At 41.4% G+C, this 16387-nt stretch overlaps 1 protein-coding gene across 1 annotated transcript; it reads right to left on the reverse strand.

Annotated features, from left to right (window-relative positions):
• Positions 1–5341: 5341 nt before the first annotated feature.
• On the reverse strand, positions 5342–6295 carry LOC114629624 (olfactory receptor 56-like). Its single transcript, XM_028777688.1, has one exon. It carries the CDS (start codon positions 6293–6295, stop codon positions 5342–5344), a length of 954 nt encoding a protein of 317 aa, XP_028633521.1.
• Between the last annotated feature and the right edge of the window lie 10092 nt (positions 6296–16387).

Genomic DNA, 16387 nt, shown 5'->3' on the forward strand with positions numbered 1-16387 from the left:
ACACACCCCTAACAAGACAAAAAAACCCACACATATCAGAAATAATGAAGAATGTCCTTGTTTGTGTGACAGTCAGATTGTGAACACATGTGCACATGTGTGCACATACCCTCCTTCACAGGGTGCACACACACAATAACTATGTAATTTTGTCAGTTGTCTGAGACAACAGGTGAGCGCTTGAGCCAACTTGAATAAAGGAACAAGTAAATATAAAGTGTGAATTCTCACTCTCTTCTGTTTACTTTCTCTCTTTCTGTTACTATGATGCCACCCTAGGAGTGAGTTGGGACAGAGAGGAAAAGGTTAAAGGGAAATAATGGTAGGAAAAGGTCAAAGGGGCATGATTTTCATCTGCTCGCCCATTCTAGGGCCTAGTTACAGCAGTCTCCAGACTGACTATATGGGAACTGTATACAGTCCTTACCCTGCCTTCCTAAGAATCCTCCAAGACCATTGAGTTGGCCAAAGTCATATTTCTTTTTTTAACATTTATTATTTAATTAGAATAATTTAAAGTGTGATTCTTTTTATATCATTTTTAATTTACTTTTTTTTTTTGTTGTTTTTTTGTTTTTTTTTGAGACAGGGTTTCTCTGTATAGTCCTGGCTGTCCTGGAACTCACTCTGTAGACCAGGCTGGCCTCGAACTCAGAAATCCGCCTGCCTCTGCCTCCCAAGTGCTGGGACTAAAGGCGTGCGCCACCACTGCTCGGCTTTAATTTACTTTTGAAGACTTATTTTATTTATTTCATGTATATGAGCACAATGTAGCTATCTTCAGAAGAGGGAATCAGATTCCATTACAGATGGTTGTCAACCACCATGTGGTTGCTGGGAATTCAACTCAGGACTTTAGGAAGAACAGTCGGTACTCTTAACCACTGAGCCATCTTTCTAGCCTCCTAAAATCATATTTATTAACCAGATTCTGAAATCTGTGCATAATGAAATGACTTGGATTTGATTTTTCCATGTGTTCGTCTTACTTACATTCCTTCCTCATACATAAGCCTGCCTAGTACATCACAGATAGCCTTATAACTTCACTTATGAAAAGTTCCTTTCATAAGGAAATGAATATACCAACATGTTGTTTGCTCTCCTTCAATCTCAGCTATGGATCAATTCCTTCAAATAATATATCTCTGGAAACTGCACCACTGAGACGGCAGCTGCTGGGGCAGTTTGGTACACCCCTTCCTGACACTCACATCTCCTAAGGGACTCACTGTGTCCTTCCTCCTAGTGGCCATCAAAGGGAGCCGTCTTCCTCTCTTCTCAAATTCCTCTTCACTTCTTCCATTTTGTTAGCAAATGAAAATTCTAAATCTCATTTTTGGCATTTTTGTTTTTGAGTCTTAAGTATTTAACTAATGAATTCCCACCATGGTACCCAGTAGAGACCTGGCCAAGACACAGCAAGGTGCATGCATGCTGAGCAACACTACAGCTGTTGCCAAGGCCTGGAGTAGCCTAAGCTCAACTTTGACCAGATGTATGCTCCCCCAGGCTCTAGCATTAGTGCTAATTCTTTTTATAAAGTACTTGAAAAATGAAGGATGCTGTTGTACAGGTCAGCTGGCACAGCTCTTAAGATTCCGATTGGAAGGCTGGGATGGATATGGCAGAACATTGGGACCTCAATTTAGTCATCAGCATCAAATATATAATCATATATATATATATATATATATATATGTATATGTATATGTATATGTATATGTATATGTATATGTATATGTATATGTATATGTATATGTATATGTATATATATGCATACACATATGAGTGTTCAATTACTAATAGACTAGTATGCAAAACAAGTAGTTTGGGACTGGAGGTACAGCCCAGTTATATAGGGCCTGTCTAGCTTGTGTTAAAGCTCTAGGTTCAATACCAGCACTACAGAAAAGTTTTTTTTTAAGATTTTTATTTATTGTATGTATATGAGTACATTGTCATTGTCTTCAGACACAGCAGAAGAAGACATCAGATACCTCCATAGGTGGTTATTTGCCACCATGTAGTTGCTGGGAGTTGAACTCAGGACTTCTGGAAGAGCAGTCAGTATTCTTAACCACTGAGCCATCTCTCCAGCCCTCTTAGTAGAGGTTTAAAGAGGCCAAGCCTTTTTTTGACAATCTTTTTTTCATACACTATATTCTGATCAGTTTCCCCTCCCCATATCCTCCCAGTTCCTCCCCCACCACTCTACCACCTCACCCATCCAACTCCACACTTTTCTTATTCTTTCAAAAAGGAAGCTAATAAAAAAATCAGAGTTTAAACAAACAAAGGACTAACACACATACATAGACACAGGAACAGACACACATAAAGCTGAAAAACACAAAGCTGGAAAATCTAAGATACAAACAAGACCAGTTAGAAAAAAAATCTGAATAAAGCCTATGAAAAAAAAATCTCCAAAAATACCAAAAATAGATTTGTAGAATGTTAGCCATGTACTACTGCTAGGCATAGGGCCTGTCCTTCAGTGTGGTTTATATACTTAGTGAGACCCCATTGGAAAAAAAAACTAATTTTTCCTTTGCAATCAGTTGTAAACTGAAGATAATTTTTAGTTAGGAATGGGAACTTGGATCCATGTCCCGTCTCAGTGCTGGGATCCCATCTGGCTTGAACCTGTGCAGTCCTGTGAATGCTGCCACAGTCTCTGTTCAGTTCCCAGCACCTTCATTATATGGCTCACAGTGCTTATAACTCTGGCTCCATGGTATCTGGCACTTCTTGTTTCCACAGGTTTGTGCCCACACATGGCATATCCCCACCACACACACATAGTAAATAAAAATATTTAAAGACACCAGGGGCAAAAATGTTTCTCTTCTTCCTTCAAGCTTTTACTTTGGAACAAAAAATGGTGCAGTTCTTTGTAGAAATGAGTTCATATGTATGTTGATCTTGTTGTGGCTAGAAAATACAATTTCTGAGCTGGAGAGATGGCTCAGCAGATAAGAGCACTGACTGCTCTTCCAGAGATCCTGAGTTCAACTCCCAGTAACCACATGCTGGCTCATAACCATTAGTATGGGCTCTGATGCCCTCTTCTGGTGTGTTTCAAGACAGTGACAGTGTACCTACATACATAAAAGAAATAAATCTTAAAACAAGAAAAAGAAGATATGGTTTTCTTAGTATTCTCCATGCCTCTTACAGTCTTTCCACCTACTATTCCAGATAGTTCCCCGAGCCCAGACAGTTTTACTCTAATCTCAAAAATATTAAACTGGACAACAGATTTTGAGCCTAATGTAAGTCTGGCTCTAGGGGATAGAGAATTAGCATTGTAGCTCAGGAGTGGCATCTTGTCCTGGTGGGTGTGATGTCTGCTTTCAGTTCCAGGACTGGAGGTGAAGAAACAGGTGGAAGACAGATACAGAACAGAATTCATGGCTGTCAGCTAAGATCTTACTGCTGAAAAAAAAAATCAGTCACTGAATGAAGAAGCCATGCCCACTGGTAAAAATGGCATTACACAGGGAAGAGATGCTTGGCATCACAGGAGACAGGATCGTGATTTATGTTTTGTTTTTTTCTTCTTTGATGTAGTACTGGGGATGGAACCTAGGAACTCCTGTATGTTAGACAAGTGCTACATTCCTAGCTGGATTAAAATTCCTCTACCATGAATGGACTAGTACAACGGGTTGAATTCTGGAAGAATCCCAAATGTAATCATCTTTTGTTAAAACCTTTTCTTTGGGTAAAGGATCTTACTACACAGCCCAGGCTGGCCTCCAACCTGCAGCCTTCCTGTCTTTGTCTCCTGATAAATGTAAATACTCTACCCAGAGATATTTCGCTAATTGATAGAAAAAAATGAATCTTAAAAAAAAAAGAATGGAAAAGAAAAAGGGAAAGTTCTCACAATTGCGTTTTAGTCAGGCCCTGCTGGAGGTGCATACAGAACTACACACATGCCACCGGAGGTGGACTCTAACCCCTTCCAGCTCCAATCCTACTATGCACAAACAAATACTCTAAGAGAGCATTGCAATAAAAGATATCGAGGGTTAGTGAAGGGCAGATAGCCCATTCTAAACCGAAGGGAGACTGAAAGTTAATGGATTCACAGTCAGGTTGAAGAATGGCATTCTCTTTCAAAACAAAATGACTAGAACAAAAATTGTATAGTTTAGTCTTCAATATGATTTTTTTATTCAAAGTATACAACAGAGTCAGAAAATATAGCACATACAAAAAGCAAGGAAAACACCGCCCTGTTCAGAGAAAAGCCATCCATCCATCCATCCATCCATCCATCCATCCATCCATCCATCTATCCATCCATCCAGACTAACAGATCTCATAAGTTTAGACATACAACATGGTTTTAAATCTCATAAGTTTTTAATGAATGAGACTACTTGTACATACAAAGATCTTCAATTGTGTTTGAAAGAGAAATGGAAGCTCTAAGAATAGAATGACTCTAGACTTGAGAAACACAATGGCTGAAATGCTGGGTTATGGTGTGAAATAAGAGCCATCTTGGAAATAGAGGGGAAACGTCAGCAATCTAAGTTGAAGGCAGATAAGATTCATCCTGTAAAGGATAAGACAGTCTCTATTTCAGGATTTGTGGAGCACACGGAGATGTCACAACTACCCAGCTCTTGTTTATCATGAAGGAGACTTAATGGCGTCTTTCTAAAACAACCGGTGGGCCAGATTTGGCCTGTGGGTCATATATCACAGCATAATTGTGATGAATATGTATCTCTAGAATATCCATCCATAATCTGAGGGAAAAGAGTTGGACTAAAATCCTGGCACAGAGGAGGCTCAGGCAGGAGGCTGGAGGGTTTGGAGCCATCCTGAGCTACATAGTAAGACCTTTTCAAAAAGGACGAAATAAGTACCAAGTCTACAATAACCTTAAAATTTGCTAGGTATTTGTACACATTGTCTTTTAAATGATTGTTACTGTCTACTCACCTGATCTAACAGTCTTAGGGGAATTCAAGTCCGTAGATTAAAAACAAGTCCACACTAGAGACATACCATTTTCAAGTTGCTGAAGACGAGATGTGTAAAGAAAAGTAGCCAAAAGTAACCTCACCATACAGGGTCTCCATTAAAAGACATAGTTGAGTACTTATCAGAAGTAACCAGAGAAGCTAATAAAAAGTCATTTAAAGACAGAAAATAAATGTCAGTGTATAGTTTTATACCCAGTAACAACATTCAAAAATGAAGGAAACATAAAAGTGTGCACGTTTTCAATAGGGTACATTTGCGTCTCCCTGAGACAAACCGCAGTTGACGGATCCAGGCTCTCAAGCTCCACACCTCATGTCTTCTGACACCAACTTCAACCAAGAGCCCCACCACCACAGGGACACTTTCCCAGGAGTTTCCTCAGGGCCCCAGTCACTTCTTTGTTCCTTAGGCTGTAAATAAGAGGGTTGAGCATGGGGGTGATCATGGTGTAGAAGGCAGAGACCACTTTATCCTGCTTGGAGGAGTGGTAGGCTTGTGGCCGCATGTACGTGATCATGGCAGCCCCGTAGAAGAGGGAGACCACAACCATGTGGGAGGAACAGGTAGCGAAGGCCTTCCGCCGGCCTTCTGCAGAGCGCATCCGGAGCACTGCCACCAGGATCCGGAGGTAGGAGGCTGAGATGACAGAAAAGGGCAGGAGAAGCATGAGGACACAGCAGACATAGATCATGGTCTCATAGAGAGAGGTGTCAGCACAGGCCAGCTTGAGCACAGCAGGAACCTCACAGAAGAAGTGGTCGATCTCCTGAGAACCACAGTAAGGGAAGCGAAGTGTAAAAACAGCCTGGATCAGTCCATCTACCAGGCCAAAGAGCCAAGACCCCGCTACCATGAGCCAGCAGACGCGTCGGCTCATAATTACAGAGTACCTCAGCGGGTTGCTAATGGCCACATAGCGGTCATAGGCCATGAAGGCCAGCAGGAAGCACTCATCCCCCAGGAGAGTGAGGAAGAAGAGAATCTGGAGGCCACAGCCAGTGAAGGAGATGGAGCCACGGCCCATGAAAAAGTCAGCAGCCATCCGTGGCACAATGGTGGAGATGAGCATGAGATCCATGAGGGACAGCCAACTGAGGAAGAAGTACATGGGGCTGTGCAGGCGAGAGTCTATAAGGATGAGCAAGATCATGAGCCCATTGCCTGAGAGGGCCACCAGGAACATGACCATAATGATGGAGAAGAGGAAGAGATGCAGTGGAGAGTGGGTGAAGAGGCCCAGGAGGACAAAGTGAGAGATGAGAGTCTGGTTGCTTGCCCAGGCCATTGTTAGGGAGCACTGCGATCTGGAAGCAAGTTTACAAAATCAGCATTATAATATATATAATATTAAAGACATTATAACTTGCCCAATGTGTTGTCATCTTGCTTGTTTGTTTATTTGTTTTTTTTTTGAGACAGGGTTTCTCTGTGTAGCCCTGGCTGTCCTGGAACTGTAGGCTAGGCTGGCTTCAAACTCTGAGATCTGCCTGCCTCTGCCTCCCAAGTACTGGGATTAAAGGTATGCACCACCACCACCTGGAGTATTGTCATCTTTAAAAATTACTTGGTTTAGAATAAATGTGTAGGCTCTTTAAAGATTGGGAAAAAAAAGGTTGTGTTGGTTATTCTAACATTAGTTTCAAGCTTTTTTTTTTTTCTTTTACTAATGTAAGAAATAGTCTCTGTCCCTGTCAGGAACTGTGTTCTATTTTCCTGCTCTCATCCCTAGCTCTCTAGGTCAAGGGTAAGAATGTCATTTAGGGATAGGTCACTTACCTAGTATGCACAAAGTCCTGGGCACAGTAAGATAACATAAAATCAGTAAAGGTCCCAGGTTCCAAATCCACGTGAGGATTGCTCTTTAAAAAAAAAAAAAAGAAAAAGGAAGTACTTAGGCATTAAGAATGATCAAATGGGCAGCTGACATAATCTCTCTAACCTTCAGTCTCTGTTATTTAGATAGAAAGAACAGATGCTGATAGCAAAGAGGTGTGGGGACCTAAGCAGCACTTAGTGGTTTAAAATGATGCCAGGTGACATTGCTTGGAGCATTTGTCATGTGCCGGGAGCCATGACAAGGACTCGGCTTCGTCTTCATATCTAACCCTCATAGCTACTCTTAGAGTATCAGGTGTGGTGGTGCACACTTGTGACCCCACTTATGAGGGACAGTAAGGGAGGGATATCTTGGGGTCAAGGTCAGCCTGGGCTACATAGTGAGACCCTATTTTAAAGCAAAACCAAACAAGAACACAAAGTCCTTGTGGGGAAAGGATGATCATTAGCTTCATTTCATTAATGGCAGACTGAGGCTGAAGAAGGGTCCTTATTATTTTCAAATAGAAGAGCTTGCAGTATGTTTCAACATTTACTGAGTGTGTGTGTACACACTTGTTTCCCAGCACCTGTCTAGAGTTCAGCAGACAACTTGCACAAGTCAGTTCTCTCTTTCCACCACAAGTGTCCCAGGAACTGAACTCAGGTCTTCTGTCTTCAGGCTTCAATCAACTGAATAATCTCACTGGCCTTTAAAGTACTTCTTAAAAAGTTTAATAAATGAAGAATTGGAGGCAACAGAGATGTCCAACACAAAGACATAACTAAGGGGCAATGAGATGGTTCAGAGGCTTACAGCCAAGCTTAACCAAATTCAATCCCCAGGATCAAACGTTAGTAGAGAAAGATGCTTACAGGTTGTCTACTGACCGCCATATGTGTGTTTTACACACACACACATACACACACACACACACAAACACACGTAAATATAATAAAAAAGTAACTAAAGTAACTATGACATATGGTAAAATAATATTTAATCAATAGGATATTTATGACATTTTATCTTATTTAAGACAGAATTTCTCTGTGTAATAGCTCTCTCTAACTGTCCTGGAACTCACTTTGAAGACCAGGCTGGTCTCAAACTCACAAAGATTCACCTGTATATGACTCCAGAATTCTGGAATTAAGGGTAAGTACCACCACGCTTGGCTATTTATGACATTTTAATATAAAAAATACTAATAGTTCTAAGTATTTCTAAAAGCCTCAAGAAAATATGGCAAGGTATTAACAGTGTAGTCCTTTCTATGTAGTGGCATTAAATATCACTTTCCTAAATTTCTTTTGTACTTTCTACATTTTCTATAAAAGACATGGAAAAATAAATATAATTTAAAAATTATGCTATATTAGGCTAGTGTATGGCTCAAAAAAATGAGAAAAACTAAATTATGTATAGTTCAGCACCTAAAAATCAATAGTTTTCTCATGATTACCACCAACCAATTAAAAAAATTAGCAGGAAAAGCCAGAATATTTATTTACAATTGCAACAAGTATGGAAAAAAGATCTTTAACTGAAAAATTTAACTGAAAGATATTTTTAGCTAGGCATTATGGTGCAAGCCTTTAATCTCAACACTTGAGAGGCAGAAGAAGGGTGAGCATGCAAAACATCCTGAAGGGGCAGAAGCAGTAGAGGCTTAGAAGAAATAAAGGATAAGGCAGGAAAAGAGCAGCTATGAATAGAGGCCAGAGGCACCTTCTCCAGAGAGATGAACAACACCAAACTCAGCAGTTCACACTGTCAAGAACAGGTGCACAAACTCTCCCCAGGACAGGGAAAGATACTGAGTTATGTAACATAGTTGGGCTCTGTTTATAGTCTGCCTTTGTGTCAGGGAAAGGAGAGCAGGTTTGTACCAGGTACTCCCTAGAGCCCCTTCTCAGCCACTGACAATCACTAAAGGTTGACTTTAAAACACAGCCGATCTGAAGATCTCCAGTTCTGGGGGAAGATGGGTGCTTGTACATGCCCATTAAGGACATCTCTAAAACTTCACTCTAAGAAGAGTGGCCACAGAGACAATGAAAGTGAATGTGAGGGCAGCAGCAAGCACTATCTTTAGATACTGAGAGGGCTGGGTAGAAGGTGACCAACTTGCAACTAAGACAGCTAAGCTCTGTAGTGGAAGTGATGCTGCAGAATAGCAACCACAGAACAAGCACCCAAATACTCAGGATTGGTTGCAGGATACAGCCATGTAAACCAGGATGAGTGGGAGGCCAACAAAGGCATCACCTGGAAGGACACTGCCATGCACGTCCCTCCTCACCACACACAGATGGGCTCCCTCCTCACCCACAGCAGACAGACTTGACTGCTTCTCTGGGGAAAGGGAAATGGAGTTGAAGACCAGGGAAGGAGATACTCCTGCAAGCACAAGGGGCAGTGTGAAGACCATGCATCATCTGGTCTATTTTCCTGGACCCAGATTCATTTCCACCAAGCAGGAAATGGGAGGGCCTTCCCAGCAATCAGGAATTTGAGTAGCTTGGGAGCCACTTACTGATGCCAGACAGAGGGAAAAAAAAGACAGGTGTATAACTCAAAATGAGACTACAATGAGCACCCCCCTACACACATTCAGAGCTAACGTGTTTTTTGTTTGTTTGTTTGTTTTGTCTTTGTTTGTTTTTTGAGAGTGTGCTTCTCTGTGTAATCCTGGCAGTCCTCAAACTCACAGTGATTCACTTGCCCAGTCTCCCATGTGCTGAGATTAAAGACATGCACCACTACTACCTGGCTCACTAACTTGTTCTTAATACTAACACTTAACACTTTAATATGAGCCAATATTCAAGGGCTAAAAGACATAAAAATGTTTTATTCACCAGTGAAGGAAAACTAACAAGGTGGTAGTGATTAGAAAGGAGACTTCTCAGGGAAGTATCAAAAACATTTTGCCAGCTCTGAGTGAGATAAGAAAGCGTTATAGACAAACACAAGGTTATGATGTGGAAAGGCAGTGGTAAGATTATGACGAGGGGGAAAAGAAGCACTCAGAAGACAGATACGCAGAAAATAAGGATAGCTCTCCTGGCAGGCAAGCTTACAGAAGTATTTGAACATATGCAAAATTACTTGTAGATAAGATGTAGATTTGATTAAAATTTAAAAAAAACACAAACAATCTAATTGTTCCTTAGAGGAAACATTAAATAGGCAATAGGATGAAGTAAATAGGAAGTAGGCTTTGGGTGAATGGCTACAGAATTCTCTCTAAATTGTTTTAAAATGTAGCAATGCATAGAAGGCAATGAACTCATTTGCTCACAAGTCACATACCCGGGCTACTGTGCAAGAAAACAGCAAAACTGACTCAGAGGAGAGAATCTAGGAATCTGATGGCTGACACCAAGTTAGAGAAAAGTCTTCATGGGCAAAATTTTTTATCTTTAGTGTTTTTTAAACTTGTGAGGCAATGGCCTGGTCAAAATGAATAAAAAATATATAATATTGATGTAATGCCTAATAGGGTTTGTCATGGAAATTTGTAGGGCAGAAGCCAACAAAAAAGTAGAGTCCACTGCAGTCACTTATAAAGATGTATTGAACAGATTGCTAAAATAATTTTGGAAAAAACAATTCAAGGAACTTGCCTAGTCAGTGAACAAAATACAGCACGAAGCTGTGTCACTTCAAATTTCCTTTTTTTTGTAGGATCTTGCCAAAACCTTTGTTGTACATTAGAGACTTGAACAGTAGCACACCTGGGGATTTTGTTGAAGAGGTTTGCATCAGAAAGAGTGGGAATCAGCCCCACCAGGAGCTTTCTCACAGATAAAGAAAAGTTCAAATGGAAGAGAAGGGTGCACACACCAATGCAAGCTTCTCCAAATAAGCTCCAGTTCTAATCATCCTTCAAAAAGTGAATATGAAAACAGGTGGAAAAATACACGGGTGGTAGAGGAAGAGCAAGCAATACCCTGTATCCTAGAAGGGGACATGTAGGTGGCTGTGACTGGTCCAAAAGAATGGCTTTTACTGCTGCCTTTCTGGAAAAATCTGATGTCTCAGTATTATAAGAGACAGCTCTCCCAGCACTCTGTGGAGCTCATGAAAACATGTGCCAGTTTAAAGGAGTCTAGATATTATCCAGTCTTCCCTTGGCTTGAAAATATCAAGCCATGCTCACTCTTCCTAAAACCTACGACTGGACTCTGAGAATGCTACCTCATTTCAGTGGCACTCCTCCTCCCCAGCTTTAAATGATGAACTGAGTAAGCCAATCATGTCTTCTCTAATTCTACCCAAAGAGTAAAGGATTAGCACAAAGAACCTAGCATGTTAGAAGCCAAACAGAGACATACAAGACTTCTACACCTAAGGGGAGTAAGCAGGAGAGTGTCAGGACTAGGGGTGGGTTGCGCAGATGTTGATGGCTTTTAAGGATCTGGTGGGGAAGACCAAGAGGCAAAGAGGAAGAACCTCACCTGCAAACACAGGAACAAAACCAGAAAGGGCTTCAATCAGTATTTTAGCGGCTTTAGTGAGCAGAATCCATTCTCTGCCACCACCCAGCAGCAGCTGCTCCAATCAGTGACTTAGATCTTCAGGGAGATTTCCGTGCAGACAAGCTGAACTACTTCCATCTCCTTGAGAGAGGAGAATTTGAAAAAGAAGAGCAAGAAGCTTAGGAAACAGAAAAGAAACTTGCAGGAGAAAACCTCCTGTTTAGAACGACTCTTCGAATCTTTCTAGTACTGTACTCATAGGAGTTGTGGAACACAATGCCTTCCAAGAGACTGATTTTGAAGAGATGCACAAAGATGGAAAGGAGATGCTGAGAAAAGGATTACAGCAAACCCAGAAAAAAGTCCTCCCTAAAAGCCTCGTACCATCTTTAGAGATTAGGGAAATGCTTTTCAGAAGTATCAACTTGGTCTTACAGAAGAGCCACGGGAGTAGGAGAGCAGGGATAGAGGAAACAGGAGTTCTTGTCTGCAGATGTGACCCTTTGCCAGGGCCAGGGCCAGTTCCTGCCTGAGCGGTTTTATCCCTTGTCGGCTCTCACCCACTGTCATCTCTGTTGTGACTAGAGAAAGTTGCTTCTGCTTTGATAAGTCCTCAGAGACCTGTCCTCCGTCACACTTCTGTCCCAGTCTCTGGAAATTAAACCTCTGAGGAAAGAGAGCTTCCTACAAAGTTCTCTGATCATCTCTGGGGCTGCAACAAACTACATCCCAGGGGAAGACATAGTGGAAACTAGGACATGAGGGTTTTTATGAACCAACCTGGGAATAATGGGGCTTCTTTTCATTCCAAAAACAAGTGGACAGCATTGGCTTTTGGGTTGGGGTGCAATTTACTTTGATGACAGTCATTAAGTGATGTATCTAGGTAGACTCAGCAGTGTACCTAGAATATTCTAGAGCTCCCACTTCTGTTTCTTCCTGCATGTTCCTATTGCCTAACCCATTTAGGGTAGTCACACTGGCCCTTCCCTCAGAGCTCAATTCTACTGTGTTTTGGTGCAGTTCCCAGGAGGATATAGCAAACATGCCCACAGGACAGTTGTCTCTGCCACTGTCTGCCTTCTGTCCACCATCCTATAAGCTCACAGCAAAATGGGTTTCATTCATACTAAAAAATCTTCAGCATTTGGAAGCTAAAGCAGTAAGACTGTAATTTTGAGGCTAGTCTGGGCAAAGTGAGACCCTGCCTCAGAAAACAATGCAAACAAACAAACGACCATAGCATAGCAGTTGCTAAATAGACAATATCAGACAAAGCTAGATGAGAATCTTACTTTGGTTTGATCTTGGGAAAGTGACTTAAACAATACATTTCCCACATTATGAAAATTAACATAAAGTTATCTCCTCATTGTAAGTCCTAAAACTTACAGTTGCTAGCATCACTTCCCTTCATCCCCTCTAAACCCTGTTGAAAGACCGTGGTATTTAAATACAAGTGTTGAAGCCAACTCCTAGCAGAAAGCGGCTATCATCTTTGCAGCCATCTTGGGCCATATATTTGCAGGTTGATACTTTTCCACCCTGACAAGAGACTTGTTTTTCTAGCATATTTTTGCAAGCAGCCCATAATAGCCGATCACACTCTGATAACATCTTGTTTTTCTCAGACATATCTTGGACTTGCTGTTTAGTGCCCCCAGCTTCAAGGCACTCACGGTTAAGTGTCTCCAGCTGTACTCCCCTGCTTGTGCTTATATACCTATAATTGCCTTTCAATAAACAAGACTTGATCAGACAACTGTCTTGTCTCCATTCTTTGTGTCTCTTGCCCTTCCATCCCCACTGTCTCCCTTGCAGACCCCATTGACTGACCCACAGGCTGGGTCATACAAGTATCTTCTAACTTATCCCCTTGTCTTCCCCAAAGTCTCTTGCCTCTCTATGGCTGGTCTTCTGCCCCCTCCCCAAATACTGATAACTCTGCTTTCAGGCTACCTGAATTCTACTTCCTCTTCCTTCTCTGTTTCTCTTCCTTCCCTTTTCATTTTGCAAACTGTTCCTCTCCTCTCAGGGTCTCCTTTAATCTACATACACACACACACAACACACACACACAACACACACACACACACACACACACACACACACACACACACGGGCCAGGGGAGGACATTCACTAGACCTTCATAAGCTCAAGGCAAACAAAATCCTAGCGCAAAGAAGGTGAGGTACACACACAGCCCCTCTCATAGCCAAGAAGCTATTCACAAATGATAGTAGCTGGGAGTGGGGAAAAAAAGCAGTTATCCTCAATGGTGTGACACTAGGTATTTTTACCACACTCCAGTGCAGTCCCACCCCTCTCCAAGCTTAGGAGACCAATGCAAACTGGATTCCATGCTTGTTTTGTGTTTTCTTCTTTTAAAAGAGAGGAAAAAAAAACAACCTCCAGGAAGTTGGGTAGGTGGCTGGGTGGGTAGCGATCTGGAAGGAGTTGGGGGACACAGAAAAATATTCTAAAACTATACTGAATGAAATCCTGAAAGAATAACTAAAAAAACATGGCATATTTGTTTCTCTGAACTTAGTTTATTTCACTTACCAAGCTGTTCTCCAGTTAACCTCAGTTTTATTTATATCTGAATAAAAGCATGTAGTGTGCATGTAGCACATTTCTCTGTCCATCGGGTTAGTGGTAAACATCTAGGATTGTTCAGTTTCTTAGGTATTGTAAATAGTGTAGCAATACAAACATGAATGGTTGATTCAGTCGCTCATGTACATACACAGGAGAGGGACAGCTGGGTCATATGATAATTTTATTTTTAGTTTTTGAGGAACCTCCATACTGACTTCCATAGTGACAGCATCATCTTACATTCCCACCAGCACTGTATAAGGACTCGCCTTTCCCCATATCATAGCCAACACTTGTTGCTATTTGTTTTCTTGATGGTGCCGTTTCTGAACGGGGAGAACTGAAATCCTGGTGACATTTCAACTTGCATTTTGTGAGGGATAAGAATATTTGACCCTTTTTTTTAAATGCATACTGATCACTTTTGTTTATTCTTTGGAGAGTTGTTTATTGGGTTATTAGGTCAGTTCCCATCTGATATATTATTACCAATTTTTGCTGTTCTATTAACTGTTTCTTTTAAAATTAAAATTATATGCATATGTGGAGAAGGGTAAGCACACAAGTCGCCTATGGAGAGTATAAAAAGTCATCCCCTGAGGCTGGAGTTACAGGTACTTATGAGCTGCCCAATATGGAGGCTGAGAAAGGAACTCTGGCCATCTTCAAGACCAGCAAGCACTTTTAATTACTGGGCCATCTCTCCAGCCCTCAGCTGTTTCTTCACTCTAGCAATCATCTCCTTTACTGTACAGATGCTGTTTAGTCTTATGCATTTCTGTTTATCAATTGTTAGATTATATCCTGTATTTTTGGAGGCATTTTCAGAGAGTAAATTCACTTGCTATATATCTCAACATGTTCCTTTCTTCTAACCATGTCAGAGTTTGAGGTCTTATATCAAGGTTTTTGATCACTTTTGAATTGACTTAGTGAGAGAAATGGACCTAGTATCATTCCACCATATGCGGATATCAGTTTTCCTAGCACCATTTGTTAAAGGAACTGTCGTTGAGCCACGTGTGGCCAGCCAGGCACACCTGTGATCCCAGTGCTATGAAGGACAGAGACAAGGAGATAACCAGGTCTTACTGACTGCAGTCCACCTCAGTTAGATAGCCTGCCTCAAAGGAACACAGTAGAGAGTGACAGAGTAGGCACGCAGCATCTTTCTCTGGTCTCAGCATGCACTCAGAGGTGCACATATAAAACACACACACACACACACACACACACACACACACACACACACACACACAGCGGTCATTCTTTTTTCCCAGTATAGTTTTTGACACCTTAGTTGTCTACAGCTGTGTGGATTTATCCTTCTATTCCACTGGTCTCTTCCACGTGTCTGCTTTTTTGCTAGTACCATACAGTTATGTCAGTGTGACTCCGTGGCATCACCTGAGTCCAGGCTTTGTGATCACTCCAGCATTGTTCTCTGTGCTGAGGATTGTTGGGGTTACATGGAGTCCTTTATGTGGATTTTAGGATTTAAGATTGATTTTTTTTCTAGTTCTGTGAAAAATACTTGGGATTTTAATGCTGCTTACTTTTTTTATAACATTAATTCTGGGAATTCGTGAGCATGGGAGATATTTACATCTTCTAGTATCTCCTTTGATTTTTTTTAAAAAATATTTTAAGGTTTTAGTTGTAGTAGTCTTTTGACTCCTTTAGGTTAAATTCATTCTTAGTTTTTGTGTATGTACTAGCATGCTTGTACACACACACACACACACACACACACACACACACACACACGTGTAAAGCCGGAGGTTGATGTCAGAGTGTCTCTCACTCACTTACCACCCTATCTTTTGAGACAAGGTCTCTCACTGAATTTAATACTCACTGATTCAGCGAGGCTGCCTGACCTGTGAGTTCCAGGGACCTACCAGGCTCTACCTCCCAGCCCTAGGATTACAGATGAAGTGTGGAGATATCTGGATTTTGATGTGTGAACTGAGGGTCCAAATTCAGCTCTTTATTCTTGTGCAACAAGCCGTTTACTGACAGAGCCGTCCTTCCCGCCCCCAGCCCCTATTTCTAAATATTTTTAAAGTTATAGCGACTGGGTTCTCCCACCCCCTCTTCCACCCCAATTTCTTTCTTGGAAAGTTTGATATTGATGTGTAGAAAAGCTACTAATTTTGGTATGTTGATTTTGTATCCCATTACTCTGCTGGAAGTGTTTTTCGGATCTAAGGGTTTTCTGGTGGAGTCAATGGAGTCATTTTAACAGTATCATCTGCAAACACACGCTCTGCTTTCTGCCTTTCCTGTTTGTATCTCTTTCCTTCCTACTCCTGTTACTGCTCTAAATCTTACAGCAGTGATAGTGGCCTCCTTGCTTCATTCCTGGCTTTAGAAAAAAGGCTTTTGGTTTGACATCTCTTTGCTGGCGTGTGTGTGTGTGTGTGTGTGTGTATGCACATGCATCTGTACATGTGGGTGTCTCTGTGCCTG

Source organism: Grammomys surdaster, unplaced genomic scaffold (assembly GCF_004785775.1).
Source record: "Grammomys surdaster isolate TR1022 unplaced genomic scaffold, NIH_TR_1.0 313, whole genome shotgun sequence".
NCBI lineage: Eukaryota > Metazoa > Chordata > Mammalia > Rodentia > Muridae > Grammomys > Grammomys surdaster.